We start from the raw sequence: 24,729 nt of genomic DNA, 5'->3' as shown, positions 1-24,729 counted from the left end.
CATATATGAAAAAACCCAACCCTAATGGAATCTTCAAATAAAGATTCTACTTGGTTTTTTTTCCCTTAAAAATTCCTCATGTGTAGATTCTCCAGCACAGAATACAGGAACTCCTAGGTTTATTTTAATTACTTGAGGGATTAGATTACGAAGTTTTTACATAGATAAACGGTAACTAATTGATTTTAAAAGGACTCCGAATACTATCTACATGAACATAAAGCTTTTGCTGCAAAGTGGTAAGAAATTCCAGAACTTTGACACCTATTTTTTATCAAGTTGTTTCCATTACTTGTCACATATTTCATTTCAGCCCCTTCCTTAAGCATACATGCTCATGCCATACATCACAAGGAAAAACACCAAAGTCCAAATACTTGGAAAAAACCCAAACTTGCTAATCTATGAGTTTCAACTTTATTTTGAAGTAAATCATCTACAGCCTAGATTATACTTCATCAGTACTAAATGTACTGTCACTGAAGTTCTGCAAAATCTGTTTTAAACACAAAACTCACATAAATAACCTTCTGCTGTGTATCAGGCAGCATTTTAAAATGCAATACTAATTCAGAACACACATCTTATCCAGACAATTCTAACCCCATCTTTTCTTTTTCCCAACCTCCCAGCCACATTTCTGAACTCAGAAATCCAAAAGATTGCTTAACTAGAAATAAAGAAGTTTCAAGTTTCTCACAGCTTTGTTTACACAACAGGTGTAGTAAGCAATTTTAACTTGTTTTGAATTGTTATTCCTTTCTCTACTCCTTCCTCCATCTTCCATACCTTAAATGTTGGGACAGAAAGCTGCTCAAAAGATGATGAGCTTTCTTCACTTGTTGGTGTGTCAAGGTCTAAAGGGCGATGCAATGAGGATTTTGAAGTTCTTTTGTTAGTTGGATGCTTTACTGACCAGTTGATCACCTGGAACTGTGTAAGATAATTTTGGTAACAGGCCATTACAGGCTGCTGGGAAGTTATTTGCTCACTTTCCACAGTCTTCTCAGATTCCATGACATACATGTTGTCAATATGCTCATCTTCTCCTCCCAGAGCTGAAACAAATGATGCCTGTGAAGGATGAGTCTTAATTGGCAATGTTTTAACATCTTGACTAATTTCTCCATGTATTGTGCTTGTTAAGGGACCCTCCACACTGTGATAAATAGACCCTCTACTATATTCAATTTTCTGAGCTTGCTTTTTCCTCTTCTTCCTCCCTGGATATGTTCCTGGACCTTCATCACTACTTATTGGCTCAAACTCTTCCGCTGCAGAAAAATAAGCTTCGCTATCAGCCATCGACATACTGGAATCCATCGAGCGATACTGGTGAAACGAGTTTGAATCAGCAGATGGAGTATATGGAAAAGACCCAAAGCTCCTCCTCTGCTTTGGGGAGTCCAAGACATTCTCATCACTGCGAGACACATCACTGCTGAACTGCACACCAACTGGAACAGGCTGCTTGTCTCCATAGAAGGCTGCCGTGAGGCTCTTGGTGCTCCCAAGTCGAGTGGAGCACACAGACGCTTGCCGCTTCAGTGGAGACCTCAGGGGAGACTGACCAACAGGTCTTTCCTGGTTGCCAGGGGATGCAAGATTGCCTTCTGCACCCTCAATTGCAACACTGGAAGCAAAAATTCAAGGATCATTAGCTTATTTTATTATTAATGCTTCTCTTTATTACCACAGCAATTATTTTCATAATGCTGACTACATACTAAATTCTGCCACTTATTCATCCACTTGTCTACATATAGGTGATGGAAAAATGAACATTCACAGCAAGTGCTGTTGTCTTACATGTTGCGTTTTCTACCCAGACCAGGTGATCATCTCCTATTAGGCATCCAAATTTGTCTTCAAACTAAGAAATGCTTTTCAGCAGTACCATTAGCAAATAATCAACACTTCAAAAATTGCTAAATATAAGGTTTTTTCTGTCTTAACACGTTCAAGAGGCAAATTTATACTTCTACCTGGACAGAGAGCACTAACCTTCCATGTCCATCTTCCCTTTTTGCACCCGGCAAGAACTCCTTCTGTCCCAAATGATCTTCAGCAGTTGATGATGGACTGTCCTTCTCACCTGCAAGCAAGGGGAGTGCAGCACTAGAACTGCTGGTCTCCTCCGAGGATGAGGAGGAACTATGGGAGCGCAAGGGCACTTGCAGGCTTAGGTGTTGTGCTTTTCTTTCTATCTCTATACCCATAGATCTGCAATCCCAATCTTTCCGTTTTACACCATTTGCTTTACCTAGGATGAGAAACAGAGAAACTGAACATCTTATAACACAACTGCTACAGTCTCTTCCCTGCCCACTGAAGTAAAAATCCTTATTTAATAAAAGCCCTCCTTCTGAAGTGCATGCACATACCCACATGTTGCATCAACAAAAATAAACAAAATCATAGCAGCAAAACATTAGATTGTCTTGGTACGCTGCTTGCTATATAAGCAAAACAGAAGAAAGTCAAAAAACTTCCTTGTTAATCAGAAAGGAGTTGCACATTAATAGAAAAATTCAGGCTATGAAAGCTTGCTCACTATTTTCAGGCTACTGTCTACTGTTAGAAGAGCTCATGTCACTACAAGAATTCTTGCACAAGAATGCCACAAGTGCTACTCATTAACCAGAACAACTATAAACAATGACGTGCAGTTCTGAAATTATACTTTGGGACAAAGAGAAAAATTACCATACAATGCACTCTCACCATCTAGAATTTTAGGAATCTCCTTAGTAATTATCCATTCTCCTGGCTGCAGTAAAGACTGCCCATAAAACATATCAGATTCTGCACTTGTACTTGAGAAGGCAGAGCTGCTGGAAGGTGTCAGTTCCTCAAGCTTGAAAAAATCTAATCCTGTTAACGTGCCACCAAAGAATCGACAGCCACCAAGACAGCCACACTTGTTCTTGCTTCTCTTGTTCCTCAAATTATCATCAGGCCACAAAAACCACAATCTATACAAAGGCAGAAAAACAGAAAACAAAACAAAAACATTACTTCATCAGCCTTAGTACATTTACATTCAGAGAAAACAAGAGTAAAAGACATCCTTCTCTTAAATGTGAGCTCCTATTTCACCCACTGCAAAATGAGTAAGATTGGTATCTGAAACACAGATGTCAGACAGGAAATGAAGGATTAGTTCCAGAAAGGAGCACATCAGCAATGTGTATGTAGTGCTCCAGCAATCATGTTCAGGCAGAGATTATGTCCACCTGCCAAAATACAGGCTAATAGCAACAACTCTCTCTGCACAGAGGCAAGCAGTGCAAACACTCCACACTGGAGCATGCTGCTTATGCTTGAGGCAACTTCTCTTTGGGGAAACACAAAAATCACAGTTACACCAGGTATCTTGTTCACAGCTGCTCACCTGCTTGCTCAGGACTCTTTAAGTCCTGTTTTCAGTTCAGACAAATTCAATTCTCTCCTCTCCCTGATTGTCATTTTGGGAGACAAGGGAAGGCAGAGGAAAAACTAGGCTTTGTCCAAAATCATATGATTTTTCTATAGTCCAAACACATTAAAGCCACGAAGCCTATAGCTAAGCATACTTAAAAAAAAAAAAAGTATGATCTATGTAAGCAAAAAAAACCCCAAACCCCGAAAGTAACCAAAGTTCTATCTTCAGATGAATGCATTTAACTTACAGCTCCAAAGAAATCTCCCTCAATCTTACCTCTTGGTTCGGTTATCGTGCGTTTCTAAGAAATGTCTCTGCACTTCATGTTTAGAAGGATGATCTGCAGCTAAAGCAATGTCAGCAGTGATGAGCCCCAAGTTGACAGAGCCAGCTTCCAGCCAATAGGCCCGCCTCAATATTGGCTGAAGACCAGTTCTGCAGTTGTTCACCTGCTCAACATACTGTCTCAGTTGTAAGTCCTGAATAGCAGCACTTACACCTTCTCCAACAGACTGGTTGTGGAGGTTGCAGTTTGCAATACGGATAGCACCCATCTGAAAACATGATTGAAAACATGAACTCTGATTAGTCATGAGTGAAACAAAGAAAGGGCAGCCCTAAACCAGTTAAGACAACACCTACTACTCACTCCAGAAAGATCTCAGTAAATTGTTTTCTCAAAAAAAGGCAGAGAAGCAGTTTTAGATGCAAGCACATCACATACACAAAAGAAGGCAAGCTTAGAAATTAGTTGCAGCCTGTTCTTAAGCAACAAAAATTAAACCTCAATGTCGGAGTCTCCATTTCTAAAGGGGTCAAAAAAGAAAGCCCAAAAACTTTGATAGGTCTAGCAAACCTTTAAAAACCAAGAAACCTGAAATTTGCAAAATCAGATATAAGATCTGATATCATAGATATCATTTTATGTCCTTAGAATAAAACATCAATTGCATACTTGGTATATGAAGATAGTTTAACTCTACAGTTACTAAATACTCAGTGAGACAATGACGTCAAACACTGCAAAACTCCCGAAATTTCAGATCCTAAACCTTGACTGAGTACCCTATGAATTGTGTTATAGTAGCCCTTATATGATCATATTCTGTTTCTTGTACTGGTGTAACATCAGTAGTTTTGTCAAATTGAACTGAGGGTTGCCCCTCTCCTCTGGAATGCATGGTAGCAGAAGCCAATCCTTTAGTTCCACACTTTGCTGTGGAAACTGGTCTCTGTGCAACTAACCTGACTGTCCATACAGTACCAGTCCTCCCTGAACCAGTATACACTAATAAAGATGACACAGCACTAACACACATGCTTAGTCTCCAAACTTCAAATCATCTTAAAACACAGGACCAAGTTTCCTGCCCAGTTTGAATCCTCTCAAAACGTCATCACGAGGACCCGAAATGTCAGACTGAGTCTTCAACCTTTTCACAGGGAAAAGAAGGAAAGCAGAAAAAGAACCATGGAAGAGCTACCCACAGGGTTTATATTAAATTATTATTTCTCATCTCTGTCACAGAATATAAAGGAGCACTAGAAACCATTTTTTTAAATGCAAATGAAATTCATTCAGAATATAATTTTATAGAGTGGTTCAAGTTATTAAGCTGCCTTTGAAAACACTGCCATTCTTATTTATGGCTGCAAACAGTTAATATTTGTGATGGTGCTTTTTAACATTGGACACAAAAGGACGAGTTGTTTTTTTTTTACTGCTACAAGGTAGCAAGCCATTCAAACAACAAGATATCCTACCATTAAAAATGTCTACAATAAGCACCACTTCCCTTCAGTTATATTCTTGCTCGTAATGTGAAGCTGCCCCCCAAAAACCTTACATGCTAAGTCTACCTTAATTCATTAAAGGGCAGCACAACTACTGGTTGCTTTAACCAGCACAGCACTTTTCTCCTTTTCTGTTGCTACTGAACTCAGCTGTCTCTTAACTTATATTTACATCAAGTAATTTTTTCTTCCAGTTTTCTCTTGGATGATAAGATAATGTGAGATTATCAGCTCCTCTCTGCTCACCTTTTTTTAAACAGAGACAGACCCTGCAGTAGTCTAGATTCTGTCAGGCAGCAGCACTAACTTCACCAATCTCCACCAAAGATACATCTTAATTCCAACAGCTCTACCAAATGAGAGGACCCTGAGAAGCACCAACTTCCATGCAATCCGTATCAGTCATTTCTAGTTGCTGAGTTACTAATTTACAAGACAAGTTCTTATTAGCTCTCAGGTACAGACACTGAGATTTATACTGTGCAGTGTTTTCTTACACCAATCCTGCAGCTTCCAGTCTTATTCTGGCAGACACCGACTCCTCCCTACCGTTTCCCAAGATCACTAATGGAATTACTAAGCAGAAGCCAAATTCACCTACTCCTGGCCCAGTCCAAGCCAAGCCAACTTTTATCACTTAAAGTTTCCAAAATTCTGCTTAGCCCATTGCATGTAAGGAAGCAATAAATTCAAGTAGCTATTCTATCAAAAAAGCACAGAACTCTACTGACAAAGAAGTATTTTAACTGATGTTAAGGGAAATACTTTTACCTTTATATTGGTTGCACAGCCATGTTCTACCACATAGAGATCTGCTCCATCCATGGCTAAGCGTGTCATTGTGTACTTTAAGTCATCAGATGTTGGGCACGGCCCAGGGACACAGTTCATCTAACAGAAAAACAAACAAACAAACAAAAAAAACCCACAACAAAAAGACAACATTGAAACGTACATGAGAGATTTCAGTTTTATTTCTGCTTAACTTTCTATTTATGTTCTGTTTAACAGAGAACTAAACCGAAAGCAATAAAAAGTTACTTATTCTACACCATCAACAAGAGAGTGGGATGGGATGATCCTGTGTCAAGGTTCATTTTCACTATTTTATGTTTGTATCTTCTATCCAGCAACAGCAGAGAACCCAAATGGCTCTCCGGGTTTCCACCAGCTAAAGGCAAATAGAGTTTCCTAATAAAGAACATCACAGAAACTGGAACAAAACAAGGAGGATTTTGAGAGAGAAAATCGAGGATTCATGCTTAATACATGGCAGGCTTTCCTTTGGCCTTAAGAGCCTGTGCATGTGGATTCCAAGAGACCAGCACCAAAACCAGAATCCACAGTGACATGATAGTAACCACTGTTCCATCAACAAAGCATATGGCTGAAAAAATACCATGGAAGTGTGCCAGGAACATGAGGGGAAGCATGACCTTTGCTCCTAAGGAACACTAAAGTACACCCTTTGGCTCCTGACTGTCACAGTACAGATAAGTAACTGGGCATAACTTCTGTGGATACTGTTTCTCAAAATAATTCAGAGTAAAAAACCACTGTGTGTCTTCACAGGAAAATTCAGAGAAAATCACTTTTCTTTCTAAAACATAATAACCTATCACTTATCAGAGGGAACATCTAATCTATATACTCCACATATCTTGATAACTGCAATTCTAAACTGTTCCCAAGAACCTATGCAAACATAGTGAGCAATTAAGCTGCATAAAAGTTACCTTAGAGTCACAAAAGCGACGATCAATACCATGCTGACATATGACTACAGATTTTGGCCTTTCCAGTTCAAACTCCCGGCACACCACATGAAATACAAAGGTCTGGCCCCACTCCAGAAGACAAGCCAGCTGTAAGGCAGTAAGAACACATTGTCTAACAGTAAGTACACAAAATGAACTTGGGATATTCAACAAAGGACTGAAAAAACGTAACCACAGGTTGGAAGATGAGCAGGAGTAAAACACGTGTCCACCACAGCATTCTGGCTGCATTACCTTGCTTACACATACTCCATTTCCCATTACTCAAGATCACTTAACCACAGAATCGTTTGGGTTGAAAGGATCTCCAATTGCTGTCTAGCCTAACCCCTCTGCAGTGAGCAGGGACATCCTCCAGATTGCTCAGAGTCTGGTTGAGCCTGACCATCAATATCACCATGAATATCATCAACTACCTCCCTGGGCAACCTGTTCCACCCTCATGGTTAAGAACTTGTTGCTAACATCCAATCTAAATCTACTCTTCTCTAATTTCAAACCATTGCCCCTCATCCTATCACTACAGGCCTGTCACTACAGATTGATTTTTAATGTGTGTGCACCACCACATACAAGTCTCTGTAGTTTTTTATTGAAACCACTGTGACATGAATTGTTTCTTAATATAAGGAAACAACTTTTGCCACTACAGTTCTCTGAGATCTTCATTGTAAAGACAGAGCTCCCCTTATTTTACCCACCAAAAATACCTCAAAATACCATTCAATTTAAACATTAGACATCTTCGTGTATTAGTAACAAAGATTTAGAAAGCATAGGAGGAAACTGGCTAAACAGAACACTGAATCTCGCTAGATCTCGCAATTAGCCTGTTGATGATTTAAGCCTTTTATATAGTTAGCTCATTCATAAAGGAAATGATTCATAACTGTCTCTGTTATGAGAGGGAAATGAGTTTTCTTTGGATAGCAAGAGAAAAGGACACTTAAAATCAGCAGTAATTTAAACTGAATTTAATAAAGCTATGACTGCCCTGCACAAAGTATCTCCTCCTGCCTCCACACTGAGGTAAAAAGCTAATGACCCTGAAACACCAAATTCAAGTTCTGCTCCATGACAGTGCTGACACCTACCAAAAAAAATGAAAAAGGAAAAGCCAAAAAACACTGTATGAAGCATACAAGTCTATGTGGCTTTGTAGGGGAAGAAAATCTTTGCATCAAGCATTTAGAAATGCTCTCTAACCTTAGAGCACTTTGGATCACCAAGGTTTAATTTAGAAGCAGAGCAGTGCAGTAAATACTAGAGCTGATCTGAATCAGTGGGAGCATCTTAGGAAATCCCACCAGAGAAGTCTGTCTATATAACATGAGAACACTACCAAAATTGCTTGCATTTATTTGCTGCAGAAGTCTCCTAAATAGAGCACAATGTGTTTATTCTTAGAAAATAATGGCAATTTTTAGGGAAATAAGAGGATGTAGAAGTGTATTTTTAAAAAGTTGATGTGATGGAATTGTAGATGCAGCAGTAGGAGGGATGTGGTCTGGCATGGATGGGCTTTGGTAGTGGAGGTGGGGTGATGGAGGCAGGGCACCGGTGGTGGTAGATGCTACACCAGTTTTACAAGAAGGAAGGAATGCAACATTTCCAAGTGAATCATTTCTAGATGATACCTGTGGTGCTGTAACTTTGGCTGTAAGACTTCCAGCCTGTATATCGATCAGCCACGCATATTCTAGAGTATCACTCCCAAGAGGCAAACCTTCTGCTGAAAACATGGCATGAGCACGCAACTGCAGACCCGACAGGCTGATGTGACCCTCTCGAAGAACTTCATCTGCTGCAGGTCGCTGTTAAGGAGAAGCAAGTTAAAGCTAACATTTCCAAAGAATACAATCAACAGACGTACTGGTGTGAAAGATCATCACAACTTGTGCAATGCAAACACACTAGCTTACTACCTGATAGTTATCATTCAGAAACAAATTCACTGGAGACAGTACAAGCTGAAGCAGTGTTTCTCGAAAGCCTTTCTTCATCTCAAAGCACAACCTTTCCAAGAAAGCTGTAGGGCACTCAGGACCATCTGGACTGCAATGCTAAAATAAGAATTAAACACATCGGGTTTAGAAACTAGAAATAGACAACATGGTTGAAATTTTAAGATTAGAAGAAATCCTGTGAGCAGGACATATGCTAAATTTCCTCCAAGTAGATACTTAAAAAGGAACCTGTGCAACTTCAAAGACCTTTCAACAATAACATCAACAGCAATTGAAATCCACCTAGGTGAACCCAACGTTAGATCTGGTTTCTCATTTGAATTCCAGGAGAATCCTTCAGAATGCAGCTGCACACAGCAGAAGGCACTATTAGAAGATACTTTTGCTAATTAGCAAAGAAGTCATAATGACCAAATATCATCATTACACAGCTCAAGTTCACTGAATAAAAATCACAAAAATAATGGTCCAGTTCCACCTGCCAGATCAGCAAAATAAATCATGTCTCAAATTAGAGAGCCACAATTTTAGTAGAGAGTATACACACACTTTGGTAAGCACCGTTCTTAACGTTCCAGGAAGTTAAATTTAACTCCAAATTATGAAACTAGGAAAAAAAATATATTACATGAAGCAAAATGTTTCAGGATTGTAAAGTCCTTACCACTGGCAATCGCCCATGCACTTTGTACAAATTAACAAGCACAGTGATGTCCCAGGGGCGCAAAGTGAGAGGGTGAACTGGCTTGACTGTACTTTCATTTTCTTTTCTGTCATTTTCCACTCCAACAGCTGTCCATCCAGAGCTTGAAGATGTTGACAGTGACAAAACAGGGCTTGAAATAACTTCTTCAAAATCAGTGTACATGTCATCTTCTCCAAAATAATTTTCCTAGGAAAAGGAATCGCTGTTACCATATGGAAAACAAATTAAATACATATCAGCTATGTAATGAAATACAAATCCAACCTTTTCCTCCGTGTTAGCCCTCCCTAAAATAAGGGGTCTAGCTACAAGCTATAGCTGAAGAAACATATTTTCTTCTACTTTATGACAAATGGGTACCTTAAGGGAGTTAATTTAGGCCATGTGCTTTGCAGAAAAAGAAGGGGCTCTCAATAGTTCTCAAAATGCCAATATTTGAGATATATGCAACGTAAATAACTATTCTGAAGTAGTACTACTGACATTTTAAACAGATTTTGTGCTTTTAAACATAAATAACTTCGAGAGTAAGAACACAAAATACATTTGCAGGAAATCACTCTGATACAACCTTCTGGAATCAGCATATTTCAAAGTCTTATACATGCTCCTAAAATATTAGTTCATAAAGACTTCTCCTCTTGGGTCTAAAACTCACCCTGTTTCTAAGCCTATGCCTCTCAACTATCCAAGAACAAGATGACTTTCCCAAATTCTACTAGAAAACGTTAATTAAAAAAAAAATTAATCAGATTCCTGTGCTTCATCTTAAGTATGTCAGAATTAGATTAATGATTTGTCACCTCTTCCTCTTAAAAAGTGTAGACTCTCAAGAAGAGTTTTCTCAGTGATGAGGTTACAGGTTACAACAAAAAGCAAGGAACTCATATCCTTGAAAAAAGTCTGTGGTAAAGTTAGGCTCCCTATCAGCCTTGAAATAACAGCTGCAGAGGACACTCAATTTTATCATCTTGTACTGAGTCTCTGAAGTATTTGAGGTGTTAACACATGTGAGTTAAGCACTGCTCTCTGGCAAAACCAAAAAACTCTCAGATATTAAGCAAAGCCAACGTGCTTTGTTTTTTAGCAAAGGGAAAAGATAAAGGTCGATGTTACAACAGACCTTGAAGTGCTCTTTACAAGGCAGACCCAGCAGAGGGTGCTAAGAACTCCAGTAACTGGCTCCTGGTACCTTCTGTTGGGGATTGCTGCCAAGGACCTGTACACAATTCGCACCCAGCCAGTAAGCCCTTCAGTGAGAAACACAGTGCACAACACCCCAAAACTACCCCTCACGAACAAAAGACTTCAGCAAACTGCATGAACGATGTGTGCCAAGAACCTCTCCCACACGTTTTTAAAAAGATCAACGAAAACAAACTGAAAATAACAATTCAAGTCGGGTAAACAAGCAGAGATGCTGTCACCACAGTTGGACAAAAAAACCACACTCACAAAAATACTGAGGACAATAAAGGTGCATGTACAAAAATGAGTTATTAATCTAAATTTTCCCTTGAAATTTAAGAGAGATAAAAGCTATATTTAATATGAAAAATCTGCACCTGAAATACTAAATCACCATAGAAGCAAAGGACCTAAGATAACACTGTTTATGTATACCTCCAGAGCACTGAGAAGTGCTTCTTTGCTTGGAAAGACAGAATCATCTCCTGAATTTACGGGCTCCAAAAGAGAAGCTCAATAAACAATTCAACCATGGGTGCATCTCCTCTGTACCAAAAGAAATTAAGTCTTCGAGATGCAATCCTATTAATTTTAGTGGCAACACGAATAAATAGTGAGCATATTTGCAAGTCCTATACCCTACAAAAATTTACTGGTTTCTGCTGTTCACTGCATACATGCAATACCTTATATAAATTCATTAAAATGACTGCGTCAGTGCAAGTCCTGACACTGATCCCGTCTCAGAAAATTCCTCCTCTGACCCAAAACGAAAGCCTCCAAAAGGATTACTTTAGGCAAGATCTATGTAGGCTAAAAGAGACCTTTAGAAAGCAAAACAAACAAAACCCAAACCAAACTAAAATTTAAGTATTTCACTCTTAGTCAAACAGAAGCCAACATCTTCAATTGCCTCTGTTTTTCTTACAAGAAGGCAGGGTGAGGGAGGTGGGAACAAACTAATCTATTTCTGCCAACATGGAAATAATGGAAGACACAATCACCACATTTTAAAGCTTAACAGATTAACATCAAAAGGACGAAAAATTGTTCTTCAATACTGATTGAAGTAGCTTGTCAAATTATTCTTACATCCTTCTGCTTTCCCCTCCACAATCCTAACTCCATGAATATCACAGAATGTACTTAAATAAAAAACAAACAATGAGGGCACTCTACAAACTTTAGAAGTAATAGAAGCATGGGTTCTGATGTATCTTTGCATAAAGTGGTTAATATAAGAGCTAGTCATAATAATGGGATTTTTTTAATTTGCTTTTTTAATACTGCAGAGGTCAAAGAAGAAATTTTCTGCACATGAAGTCCAATGCATATACTGTTCCTTGAAAGGAAAATTATGCTGATGCAAGTCTACATATATATATTGGAAGTCTTCTCCTAAGCCTATGCCAACTACATTTATCCCAGCTACTCCACATCAGCAAATGAGATCACTGTGAACTAGTGCTTACAAAACCTTTTCATCTGAATTCACACATTCTGCAGAATCTTAATTGTCCAATTCAAACTAATTATTTCCCTTTCCTACCTGCTGCCATCCATAAATTTACAAGTTACATAAAGTTTTACATCCATAAAGTTACAAGCTGTGTTCCTGTGCCTACCTTTATGGACAGAAAGGCTTTGAGCAAGGGCCCATACAGGGTAATCTGGGAATCTGGGGAGAGTTCCAGTTCCACATGGAGCTTATCTGGGGGCAGCTCTGAGGGGTCAAGGGGAAGGCGGGTTGAAGTTGTGGGAGATGAAATCACACTTTCAGCTGTTTTTTGCGATGGCCTTAGCACAGACAACATTGTCTCTTCCATTTCTGACACTATGGAGCAAAATAAAGATGACAACAAATTTTGATTAGCACTTAGGCTGCTGACAGACAAAATTCTGCAAAATATCAATGTGGACTAAATACACAACTTTTTGCAGCTTTCTAATTATGTTCATGTCTATGCTACAGACCTGGTTTTTCATATCTAGTAACTATGGGAAGCCAGGAAACTATCACAGAATCACAGAATATAGAATATTTTAGTCAATGTTGATTATGCAAGAGAAAAACAATCCTTCAAGTTCTGAAAAAACAAAAAAACCCAACCATATTTCCATTTATTTATCTTGCTTTTGAAGTTAAACTAAGACATGCTTTCATTTCAGATTTCCCACAACCACACAGCTATTGCAGAATAAACAGAAATGAATAAACAGGAAAAAAGCATAAGTTTATTAAAAGTCTGTTCTGAACTGGTAGCTCTGTAGGCCAAAATTTCCTCTCAAACAACTCAATTATTCTAGTCACAAAACATTTTGGAAATATAAACCTTATTTCCTATCCCTTTGGAGTTTAGTCTAAGAAAGCACTTAGTCTTTTTTTTTGTTTGTTTTAAGTGAGGAAAAGCAACAAGAATGAAGTAACTTTAAGTGCTTTGAGGAAGTAAAGCAACTGCCAGGAAGCAAAGAACTCTATGGAAAACCATATAAAATTGATGCTCCAGATGGAATACGATTTCAAGTGCCAGCTTAACTGGAAGAACTGGCATACACAGGACCACAATGAATACGCTCCTACAGCCAGCAAACCTTCAAGGCTTTAACTTGCAGTGCTTGCTCAGTGCTTGTTTTGTGGGAATAAATTAGCTAAATGCTGCAGTGAGATGGCCACTTCTCTGGAAGCTGCATCTCTTGCAATGCAACAGGTTAGTTTCTCAGCAACTTGGAGAGTTCTACCAATTGATTCAAAAGAAAATACAGATGTTGGCCTGTAAGAAACACATTCTGTCAGCATCACAGATTAGAAGTGAGGTGGACTGTGCTGGATTATACCTTGAAGGAAACTGCAGATGAAATTACCTGTGTATGTACAAACTTGTTAAACGCAGGTTCAATTGCTATGATTACAAGGACATGTTTTCAGATTTGAAGTATGTAAATTTGACACAAGCTGGTAAGAGTCTCACAAGAGCACTTAATGAACATCTGCAAGATCAATCTTACTTTTTTTGCTTCACCCTCTAACGTTTGAGTTCCTTTAGATTTGAATTGTTGGAACTCAAAACCTAAAAACCCTATCCAGCATGTCTTTTAACACCTGCTGATTGAGGCCCATTCAAATTTGCACTCATTCTATGAATACCTCTCCTTCACTGGTTCTGCTGCAACCATCTCAACCTGAAAGACTTTTATGTGACTCTGTAACTTCCTGCTTTTAAAATAAATGCAGAGATAAAAGCTAGGGTTTTTTTTGCAAACTCATACTTTTATGTTTCTTTTGAAAAAATATCAGACAGATAATTCTTACTTAGAAGTCAGTCTTACTCTGAACACTCATGTCTGATGGGCATGCTTCACTCCAACAGCGAAATGTTTAAATCCCAATTTCTATCCATAAGTATCAGTTTCATATTCATAAGGATAAGATGACATTATTATAGCTCATGAATAGTGTATTTAAACATTTAAATCATACAACATCATCACAACATCCAAAAGAAAAAAGCTTAGAAAGGCTGAAGAACATGATACTGCCAAAAATATTGTACTTCATATTTAATACATCAAGTGATATTTTGTGCTATGCAAGAACAAATTTAGGAGATCCACTTTGTTGAGGACAAGGAGAAATGAACAGGAGGATACAGACAGTATCCTCTTTTTGCACAGGAACTGGGACACTTTCACATATTTTGCATCAGATGATGTTGATTTTTACATCAAACTTGGTGCATTCTAAAGTCTAGCATTTGCTCGTGTGAATAGTAGTTTGGTTCAAAGTTCATTTCTGCAAATTCATGCACTCTGATCCAACAAAGTTACAGCAGCTTCTGAAATGCAACATGTTAACAAGAAAAAAAAAAAGGCAGCAACACTTACAAGATTGTTTTAACTGCTCATCTGCCTTTTGAGGATAAATTGGGTGCCATGAGTAGTCAATTGTAAAAACAACGCTCGGGACTGTCCAGCATTCAACCCATCCAGCCCTTTCAAAGAGAAATATCATACTTTTATTTGAAATATAATAGTTTAATTAAATACTTCTCATGAACATAAGAGGTTGCTTTCCTTAAAAAAAAAAAAAAAAAAAATGAACATGAAACTCACTCTTCTTGAGTAATGTTCCTCCATTTGGGTTTGCCTGTTTTCTGACCACTCTGACATTCAGTTGATACACAGGATTCAGGACCTATTTTATTGGATTGACAATCTTTCACCAGCATAAAAAGGGAATATTTACTAGGATGACAATCTGGTAGATACAGATGAAGATCAACATCTTCTCCCTAAAAAAAAAAAAAAATCAAATATTAGTAACAGAACAGTTAATTTACACTCACTTTATGCGTAATGCTTATGCTATTTTCATGCTTATATGCACCATCATCATCACTTAACAGTCAAAGTGAGGCAAGAAATCTCAAATTTCACACTATTGATGATCACAGCTCACACCAATTTCAAATCCCAAGAGCTCTGTAGTTCTGAAGTTACAAATCCAGCAACTTGCCCACAACACCACACCAATCTATAAAACACAGGGGCACTGCTTGCGGAGATTCTTGGCCTTCTGTGGTTCAAACCATACTCCAACCGTTATGTGACTTGACTAAGGCTACCCCAAACATTTCAACCAAACCATACTCTTAAAAATAATCAGATAAAATATTGCTTTCTTTGCTATCAAATCATACAAAATTACCAACATCACTGTCAACTAGTGTTTTATTTTTAGTAGCAGTAGACTGCTTCTATTTTAGGGGAAGACAAGAAGTACAGTCTTCCACAAACCAGTTGTGTCAAAAAACAGACACATCATTTTCATCGCACATCATTATCATCATCTTACAGAAACTCCTAATCTGCAAAATGGCCTTCCAAAACAGTTTGGGAGTACCTATTTATTTGGGGGTTTTACCTTTTAACATACATCAGATTTCACATTTTCTAAATATATAAATATCTACATAGATACACACAGTCTAAGTAACTATAGCAAACATGCACATGAAATGTGTGTATACATGTATGTATGAAGGACAAGGGGATATTTGTTAATATATTGTTATTTGTGTATGCATATGTATATATAAATAAAACAGCCTATGTTTGGATGCTTCATATAAGCAACAGAAACCATTTACCACTGGGTTACTTAAAGAAAAACCCTGAGTCAGAAGTCAGAGAGTCATTTTCTTTCAGGAAAGAGTCTATTCAAAATTTCCTAACTGAGGGAGAGACACCATCTCACATTCAGAAGACACAAGAGATGATGGGGGAAGAACTTACCCGTAAGGAGAATCTGGTATTACATGTGGTTGGAACAAAGTCAGTGAAAGGCAGAGAGAAAACTATGTTCAGTGTCTCTCCACAAGCTGCTAGATAAACTGGGAGAGAAAAGGGAAAACAAATTTTAAAAATGTCAAATTTACTCCCTATTTTGCTCTTAGACAAATTAGCAAACATACATGTAAAAATAATGAAAATATATTCAAGAACTCAAGAAAAGGAAACTGTCATTTTAACCACTGTGTATTTAGAGTGCATTGTACTAAATTATTCTCAAAGTATTTACTTTCCACTGCTTGTCCTTTCCAGAGAGACACTGTTCTTAGCACAATGAAATTGCAGCAGACAGTAAAAACAACTGTAACTAATATCTTAAGACTGAGTTTATTGCTTCACACAGCAGTTTTTGGACAAGACGACACACACAAAGTTCCTCAGGCTTCTGATGAAGCAGTGAGCCTGATTTTTAACTAAACACAACTTCATGATTTTTTAATCCACCACCTTCCTTTCACGTTGAAATTATAAGATATAGACCAAATTGCACATCAAACAGTTTTGGTTTTCTGAAAAGTACCTCTTAGTTTTGTTTAGCTTTATCTCCTATACTTAAATGGAACAGGAAACAGACATTTCTAATTATATGAAGTTCAAATGACGTTTTTCCAACATTACATTAAAAAAAAAATATTCCCAAGTGATTACTGAATGTATGTCATGACCTCAGGGTTGCTCTCTGCAAACTGCTGTACTAAATCAAAGATTTAAAGAGTTGTGAAAAATGAATGATAAAACATGATCTAGAACTGCACTCTCCCCCAAAAAAGGTACACATCTGTACAAAGTTAGAACTTACAACACTAGTAGGATGTTGTTTAAGCACATCAGCTTTAGCAAAATGGAGAATTACCGCTGAACACACATATCTATAGTAAAAATGTCACCATTCTTGTACTATCTTCTGCTACACAGTCAATATTTTGTACATATTTTTGGTAATATGTACTCTTCTTCCAAATACAAAGTAATCTCACCATTTTCTTGTTGTTTGGTGGAACAGTCAATCCAATTATGTTGATTTGCTGCCCAAATCATTTCAAACTGATGAAACATAACTTTGAAGTTCCACATATAAGGAACAAATGAAAAAATATCAGGTGCACTATCACTGGACCAGTCTTGGATCAAATCTAAACCCGCCAAAAATAATAAAAGACAAGTTAGTAGCAATCAAGTGACAGATTTCTTTTGAGCTTTTGGCTTTTTTTCTAAATCTTAACTGTTTGCTCCTTTACAGAAGAAGGAAAATGAGGAGAAAAATGCACAGTATCCATGTCTCAGGCAGATATTCCACAAACACTTGCTGTGAACCCATCTCCCACTTCTCACTTGCTTCCTAAGTTGGAAAGCCAGCAGTTTAAGTTCTCCAATTCAGTAACAAAGTTACAAACCTAACTAAAAGCATTGGACTACCAACAGCTTTCCTTTGGTTTTCCACTCTGAATGTGTACATTAGCAATATTTTCTAGAGCAGCAAAACAGTGCTGTTGTAGAAGTTCATGTTTCCTCCACCTAGATGGATGACTAATGGTGAGTACTACAGCACTATACAGTGCTGTATACAGGTAATTGCTCCAGCCTCACTAGGAGGATAACTTTATTAGCATGGCACTATGCCTACACTAATTAATCCTTCCTCCCAGCAGGGCTAATTAGCTCAGGCACTGCCACATTGACGGGGCTTTCTTTCCATTGCTGCAGCTGGAACCTTCAGCAACAGTTTGGTGATGCTGCATCACATTGTACTGCTTTGTGTGTGTGTGTACTCTTCAGCACAGCTAAAATTCAAAGGAGCAAATGACTTTCTCTCACCATCTGTCAGCCACATGGACAGAATCTAAAGCCTAACTAGTTGAAAATCAGTCAGCCACAGAGAGAGATATCAGAGAAATCAACATCCAAATTGTACTAAACAAATCAAAAGCTCTGATAGAAATAAATTCATTAGGAATTTAAGACCATTTAGTGTAACTGCAGACCAAATTCAGTTTAGATGATAAAAAATTAAGTTATTCAGTTTCTCTACTCAAATATAAGAATTGCAGGCAACAGAAAACACCAGGACAGTTTTCTGCAGATATAATTTGTTGTGCTGAGTATGTGGAAACAGAATCTTGTACACCTTTGCAAAGCCTGAAAAGACATTCTAAAAGAAAATATTTAATTTGATAACTTATTTAGTAAAGATATTACCTGTAAAGAAGCTTTTCTGAGCAAAGATAAAATGATAGGTGGCTTTATAAACCTCAAGTTCACATTGCCATGTCTGTGGCATGTTCCATATCCGGGGATAGCTGGCATTAATGTGAAACTGCGAACAAGATATTAAAGCACCAGAGTTACTTGAAAAGATGACAATGCTTGACCCTGTAGCTCAGCAGTGTTCACATATGTACTCTGCTGAATAATTAAAACTGTCTTCCTGCTGGGATGAACAGAAGGCCTCTCCAATTCTTCAATAATTTAATCTCTCTCTCTTTCCATGCTTAGAGGTCAAGTGTTAGTGTATTCATTTATTTGGAAAGCTATAGTTCAAACTTCTGATAAATCTGTTGCAGTAGATATACCAAGTAATCTATCAACCGAAGTTTTCATTAAAAGTATCACTTTTCACAGTAAAGATATTATCCCTCTATATAGTATTTTTCAACCATTTATCTGATGACCAATTTAAAAACACCACTCACGTAAAGTCATTTGAAAATCAGTAGGAAAGGTAATCTACAGAAATACAGTACTGTAGAAGTGAAATGCTAGGCAAACAAAAGAATAATGCAGTATTACATCTGTATCCCATAGTTTAAACACTCTGAAGTACTTTTAAGTTTTTAAGTGTTTTAAACACTCTGAAGTACTCATGCACACAGACTCTGTAGGATAGCTAGAGTGTGTAATCATTTACAGTGGTAAAGCCTATATGAACACATAGCTTCATAGCAAATGAGGTCAGATTTATAAATGGAACTCAAATCCCCCCACCGCTTTCATTTAACTTGGCGTGTAAGTTATGTAAGTCAAAGTTACACACATGCAGAGTTATGTGCATGTACAAAGTTCCTTTCATCTTAGGTTTTTGCAAAACACATTCTGAAGGCATATTTTTGTATTAAGAACCTGTTCCATAGACAAATAAATACATTCTTTAGTAAAAATCCCCTAGAGACAGAAGTTTCATGCTTCTTAAGGCCAACTTACAGCTAACATCTCAGCTTCTAAAAGAGTCCGGTACTGCATACTGCTGGTGGCATCAACATGTAGAAGCTGCCCTTTAATTGTGGGTGAATAGCCTAGCAAGCAAAAGTTGTAAAACATAATCATTCAGACATAAGAGCTCGACAAACAGAAAAACGATTTTCACCAGTGATTTCAGCAGTCCACTAACAATCAAGAAGTATCACAGTGGAAATTAGTACTATAATAATTCTGTCCTCTGCTGTTTGTCAATGAAGAGCTTAAAATGATCTGTCTCCAAGTGGGAGAGACAACAAAAGTCTTCTTGCTGGGCCTGCTGGAAATGCTCAAGTTCTGGAGACTCTTGGTTCAAGTTGCAGAATAAAACTCAAGTATGCCAGAAAGAATCATGGGAACAATTTAGCAAAGTGCTTCAAACCAGCCAATAAGATGAGTAAATGCAAGCAATATACCCATAACTTTATACTTGCCTCCACCTTGGGTTTTGGAGGTTTCTTTTGTTTAAATAAACTATTATTGAATTAGTTCTCATAACGCATTTCTCAGCATGATTCAACTACTATGCTCATCCTATTGAAGAAATCTTCCTGATCTGAGTTGACAATATATCTATTAACTGCTTCAACCCACACCACAATCCACAGTTAAATCATCTACTAGCTCAGGCATCTGTGTTCCCTAACCCAGGCAAAACATGGAGGTAACTTTGATATTGCACATATACTTTATTATTTTGCAATGAAATGCATAAGGAAATATTTTTTATTCCTTTACATAAAAAGATACATCTCTCATAGTCACAAGGAAAAAGCACTACAAGGCATTGACAAAGGAATTAAGATAATTGTTAAGGAAAAACAGTAGGAAAACAAATTAAGCTTAGTCTTAACTCACCATTTTCACCTACTGTCATGGGAATGTTTATTTCCAGATATGATCCTGCGCCAACATTTACATGTACAGCATTAGTTTCCTGCATTGCAAGAAAGGAAAAAAGTGCAAACATCATTTCTAGGCTCACCACTATCAACCAGTGTATTTTATGCCTCTGGCTATCATCATCCACACCTGGATTAAGGTACCTGATGACCGAAATCTTTCTTGCCTTCCAGAAAATTCCTACTGAACTATCTATGTGCACTGATACCAAATAACACCATTTTTAGGCTTAAAAACTGCTGACCTGGGTCCACTAACAGAAACAGTACAAGACATTCAGATCCAAGGCCTAAGAAGGCAGATGAATGTGTATTTTTCAACACTACACTTTCTAACTCTTTCAGTCACAAAAAATAAGACCTGAGCCAAGTAAAAACATGCATGACCAAGATGCACATCACAGCAGACCAGTTATTTTCTAGCCAAGTTTTCAATATATACCCTGTTTTTGGTAAAAAGCAAATCAATGGTGGCATCTGCAATAATATTCATCCGCAGCTCAAAAGCGAGAATCTGTCTTGGTTTCCCAGGCTGAGCAATTTCCGAGACTTTCATAACTTGGTAGTCTGGTGGGAAGAAAAACTTCCATAAACAGTCCCTAGTGGGGAAGAAGGAAAAAAAGAGTTGGTTTTATTCACAGAAGAAATACAGAGATATTTATGTAACTGTTTGGTTCACAATTCTTTTCCAGTTATCTGAGTCTTTAGACAACCACTGAATGTGGTAAGAAAGTATATGTTTAACATCTTCATCATGGGAGCCTTTCAACTCATTAATGCAATCTCCAAAAGTTTCAACGACAAAAAGTGATTTTTGTATAAAAACCATAAATGGACAGACCATAAATGATGTGATTTAGAACAAAAATATTTTGATTCAGATGGTTAACAAGCTCTCTTTTTCTTTTTAGTCCTAATCTTTGGTTTACAAAGCTGCTACAAAAACATGGTAGGAAGTAATCTGTTTATGTTTTGGTTTGTGCATAAATAATTGATGCAATGCCCAGAAATAAACAAAATACAAAACTTCAGGACCTCAGAAAGCGAGTAAAATGAAGCCTAGTTTCTGCATATCTGAATATGCAACTACACGAAAAGAAAGGCACAGTACATCTTATATAGGAATCAAACAGGTGAAGTAAGCACACAACACATGCTGTCTAAATCCTGGGGAAACCCAAGACTTTATGGCATGATGTATTAAAGGTCAGCATTTGTAGAAGCCTTTGCATGAATTGAGAGTACCATGTTCACAGAACTCCTACAGATCTGTGCTTCTAAAATGTTTAGGCACTTTCCAAAATTCTCTCTTGCATGCATGGCACAATGCAAAAGTGTTCCCAGGTACATATCTAAGAACCCTACACCCCACATAGGCACCAAGCTGCCTTCTGCCTAGCCAGTTAAAATTAGAAAAAGCACACTATCGTGGAGTGAGTTTTCTTGGTAGTATTACAAATATCATTAATGATGCACTGACTTCATGTTCCCAGCAAAGTTCTGCTCTGAAAATTGGTATTTTCTCTTAAATTCTCTAAGACACTGTCATATCTAATGACTACTCTTTGGTCTGCCATCCTCACACTCCTAAGAGACAGTTAATCATAACGGTTTCACAGGAGAATTAATGGAGGTCAACAGAAGTATCAATCTGTAATTAATAGGGGAGAAAAAAGTGAAAGCATGGAGTATGTCACTTTTACTTAATAGTCCTTTACTCTCTAAACAACCCTATTGTCTCCACCAGAAACACTCACGTGCAAAATATCAAGGGCTAAAGGAGGAGGAGTAGTAGAGCTCTGCTTACTATTTTGTCACTAAGATGCCCAGGTAATAAAAACTTTGGAGACTACATGAAGCAGTTGACTTGCCTAAGCAGGAATAAATAATTCCCCTGTCATTATTTCCATAGCCAGATTTGTACTTCCACAACATTTCCTCATTAACATGCAGTGTATTCCCATCCAGGAGCTAGTAAGAGCATGACAGCTCTAAAGGTAGCCAGTCAAAGGGTTAAACCCTTAGGTAAGTAACACTTGATAAACAGTAAAACTACTTTGTTCACAAAAAATGGGAACATAATTTATTCATTTTTAAAATCCACTCTCTCCTAAATTTGGAAGGTCAACAAGATAAACAACAAAGACTTTACTAATCTTAAACCATTCTGGCAGGACTCTTAGACTGCCTTGCCCATCCCATACAAATGAGAAGTTTGAGCAAACACATGCTGGAAACTTTAGAACATTTTCTGAACAATAATAGCTATCAAAGATTGAAACTAAAGAAGTAAAACATGGTAATACCTCTGCCTATCAGCCCAAGGTCCATAGTTGAAATCTGTTCCTTTTCCACAAACAATGTCCAAACCCCAACATGGTGGCAGATCCTGCAATTTGCTGTCTTCATTGTTTGCTTCTCCATCATTACTCTCCTCTGTCTCCTCTGGTACAAGACCTGTATTACATCATATTAATAAACAGATTATTAAAGGAAGCTGCTTCAAATTAGCAGGAAAAATGTTTCCTAAGCACAAGACAATTCAAGTGTCCTGATGTCAGTTTTATTTGAGCCCACTACAGTACATAAATGTCAAGCCACAATTCAATACAGGCTCTTAGTGGAAAGGTAAGAATATGGCAAAAAGCCCTGAGGATTTTCTGAAGCGCTGCTTGCTGATGTCAGTGAAATGCTGACTTACAGAGCAGGTCTAAATACACAGTTCAAAATTTCACTCCCTTCTAAATATAATATAAGACACATGAACTCCCTCCCACTGGTTTCATGGATTTTTTTTTTTGTTTCATTTGCAAAAAAAAATAAACTTATAAACTTAAGCATTCAGAAGTGTGCTTATGAATGCTTTTATAGATTCCAAAACTTTCAGCATAGAGGATTTTCAGCACCGAAGAGAATAAATTCTCTACTACCTCCAGACAATCAAATTAACAAATGGCCTTCAGGTCCCTTGAAATTTCATCTTTAGGAGAAGGTACCTGGTTCATCCATGTAGTAATAGATATCAACATCGTTGGACTGCATTACAACAAAACCTTCACCCATCAGCCTCGGTGGTCTGTAATGGAAAAGAGTGCAAAGAGAAAAATTAAAAAACAATGCACTGAGATTAATCTCTAGGAATTCAAGTCATTTAAAATGAACGTATTAATAATAATGGAAGAGATTACGTAGGTCAGGTTCACTTGTAGTTTGCAAGCTGCACATATTTAACCATGAAATAATTAATAAAGCTGCCATCCAAACTTGCTACCAAGCAAGTCAACACTGGAGATAACAGTGCATGTGGAACCTATCCAGCACCCAAATCTGTTGCAATCTCACAGCACCAGTTCCATGTGTCTATACTGGTCTTACCAGCAGTCTGACTGCAGGCTGCCTGCAAAAGCTACAGGCTACCTTGTCTACCAGGAATGTCTTGTCACAGTACCAAAAGGGTAGACAAAATTGAAGTGCCAGTGCCACACCACAGTCTGTCCAAATGCAGCTGTTTGTTAGCTAAACCGGAGGCACACGTTCTAACTTCAGTTCCTCTCTTTCCCTCCCTATCGTGCTGTGATTCCTGGTCTATCTGCTACCTCAGACTATCAGCTTCTGAACATAAACACTGAGAATACCCAAGTCTATCTGGTCTCAAGTTTCCTATCAAAAAGCTAGATGTCATATTTCTAGGCTAGGACTACTCTGTTTTGCCAAAAAATACTTGATCACTACATTGCTCTTATCATTCTTTTTACATAAAGTAACTTAAAACTTTCTTAAAAGCATGAAGATAGCACGTTCCTTTCCACAAAGACACTTCTCAGGTATTACAACCCACAACCCGCTATCAAAGTTTTACTGTCAGTATTTCTTTCCATCAAGAGTTCCTTTCTCCTTGTCCTATATCAGTCTTTCTCCTGCTAATTGTTTTCTTACTAAAATAGCACTTTAAACCAAAGGGACACGACATCTCCAGTAATTAGACCATTAGTAAAAAAACCTGTGTTTTCCTTAATAACATTTCCCTCAATATAAAAGGCTCTACGTGATAAAACTAATATATGAAACATCTTCTACCATTATTATGTTGGTGTATGACAATCCTTTTCTTACAGTGTTACCACATGTTAATTTATATACATTTTATAGTAGTTGTAATGTTGTAATATTTTTATCATTTATAGAATACTTCCATAATTTATAGAAAACAAATTCAAATTTGATAGAAAATTCTATTTTTACTAGAAAAGACATTTTCACCGCTTCTCAGTCACTTTTATAAATTCCCAGATTTTAACAAAAAAAGGAAATTCCAGTGACAGAAGAGTATGATCTGTTACAAGCACATTGCCCATTTTACTACAGCTTAAACACAGGAAAGTTTGGAAAA

The 24,729-nt window shown here is 37.5% G+C and overlaps 1 protein-coding gene across 2 annotated transcripts in view; it reads right to left on the bottom strand.

The window, feature by feature from the left end:
- Positions 1–24,729, bottom strand: part of BLTP1 (bridge-like lipid transfer protein family member 1) — a 96,128-nt gene that overhangs the window by 57,171 nt on the left and 14,228 nt on the right. For both annotated transcript variants that reach the window (XM_054392347.1, XM_054392348.1), the window contains exons 8-27: positions 23,336–23,415; positions 22,646–22,796; positions 20,782–20,938; positions 20,296–20,374; positions 19,405–19,496; positions 18,403–18,520; positions 17,184–17,339; positions 16,150–16,247; positions 14,968–15,146; positions 14,740–14,846; positions 12,483–12,691; positions 9,628–9,855; positions 8,919–9,059; positions 8,634–8,810; positions 6,955–7,083; positions 5,990–6,109; positions 3,701–3,978; positions 2,725–2,975; positions 2,005–2,263; positions 790–1,633 (exon numbers count right to left, since the gene is read on the bottom strand). In XM_054392347.1, coding sequence (XP_054248322.1) covers positions 790–1,633; positions 2,005–2,263; positions 2,725–2,975; positions 3,701–3,978; positions 5,990–6,109; positions 6,955–7,083; positions 8,634–8,810; positions 8,919–9,059; positions 9,628–9,855; positions 12,483–12,691; positions 14,740–14,846; positions 14,968–15,146; positions 16,150–16,247; positions 17,184–17,339; positions 18,403–18,520; positions 19,405–19,496; positions 20,296–20,374; positions 20,782–20,938; positions 22,646–22,796; positions 23,336–23,415 — 3,853 coding nt within the window. The remainder of the gene's footprint in view (positions 1–789; positions 1,634–2,004; positions 2,264–2,724; positions 2,976–3,700; positions 3,979–5,989; positions 6,110–6,954; positions 7,084–8,633; positions 8,811–8,918; positions 9,060–9,627; positions 9,856–12,482; positions 12,692–14,739; positions 14,847–14,967; positions 15,147–16,149; positions 16,248–17,183; positions 17,340–18,402; positions 18,521–19,404; positions 19,497–20,295; positions 20,375–20,781; positions 20,939–22,645; positions 22,797–23,335; positions 23,416–24,729) is intronic.

Source organism: Indicator indicator, chromosome 25 (genome assembly GCF_027791375.1).
Source record: "Indicator indicator isolate 239-I01 chromosome 25, UM_Iind_1.1, whole genome shotgun sequence".
Classification (NCBI taxonomy): Eukaryota; Metazoa; Chordata; class Aves; order Piciformes; family Indicatoridae; genus Indicator; species Indicator indicator.
This window is presented reverse-complemented; position numbering and strand designations above follow the sequence as displayed.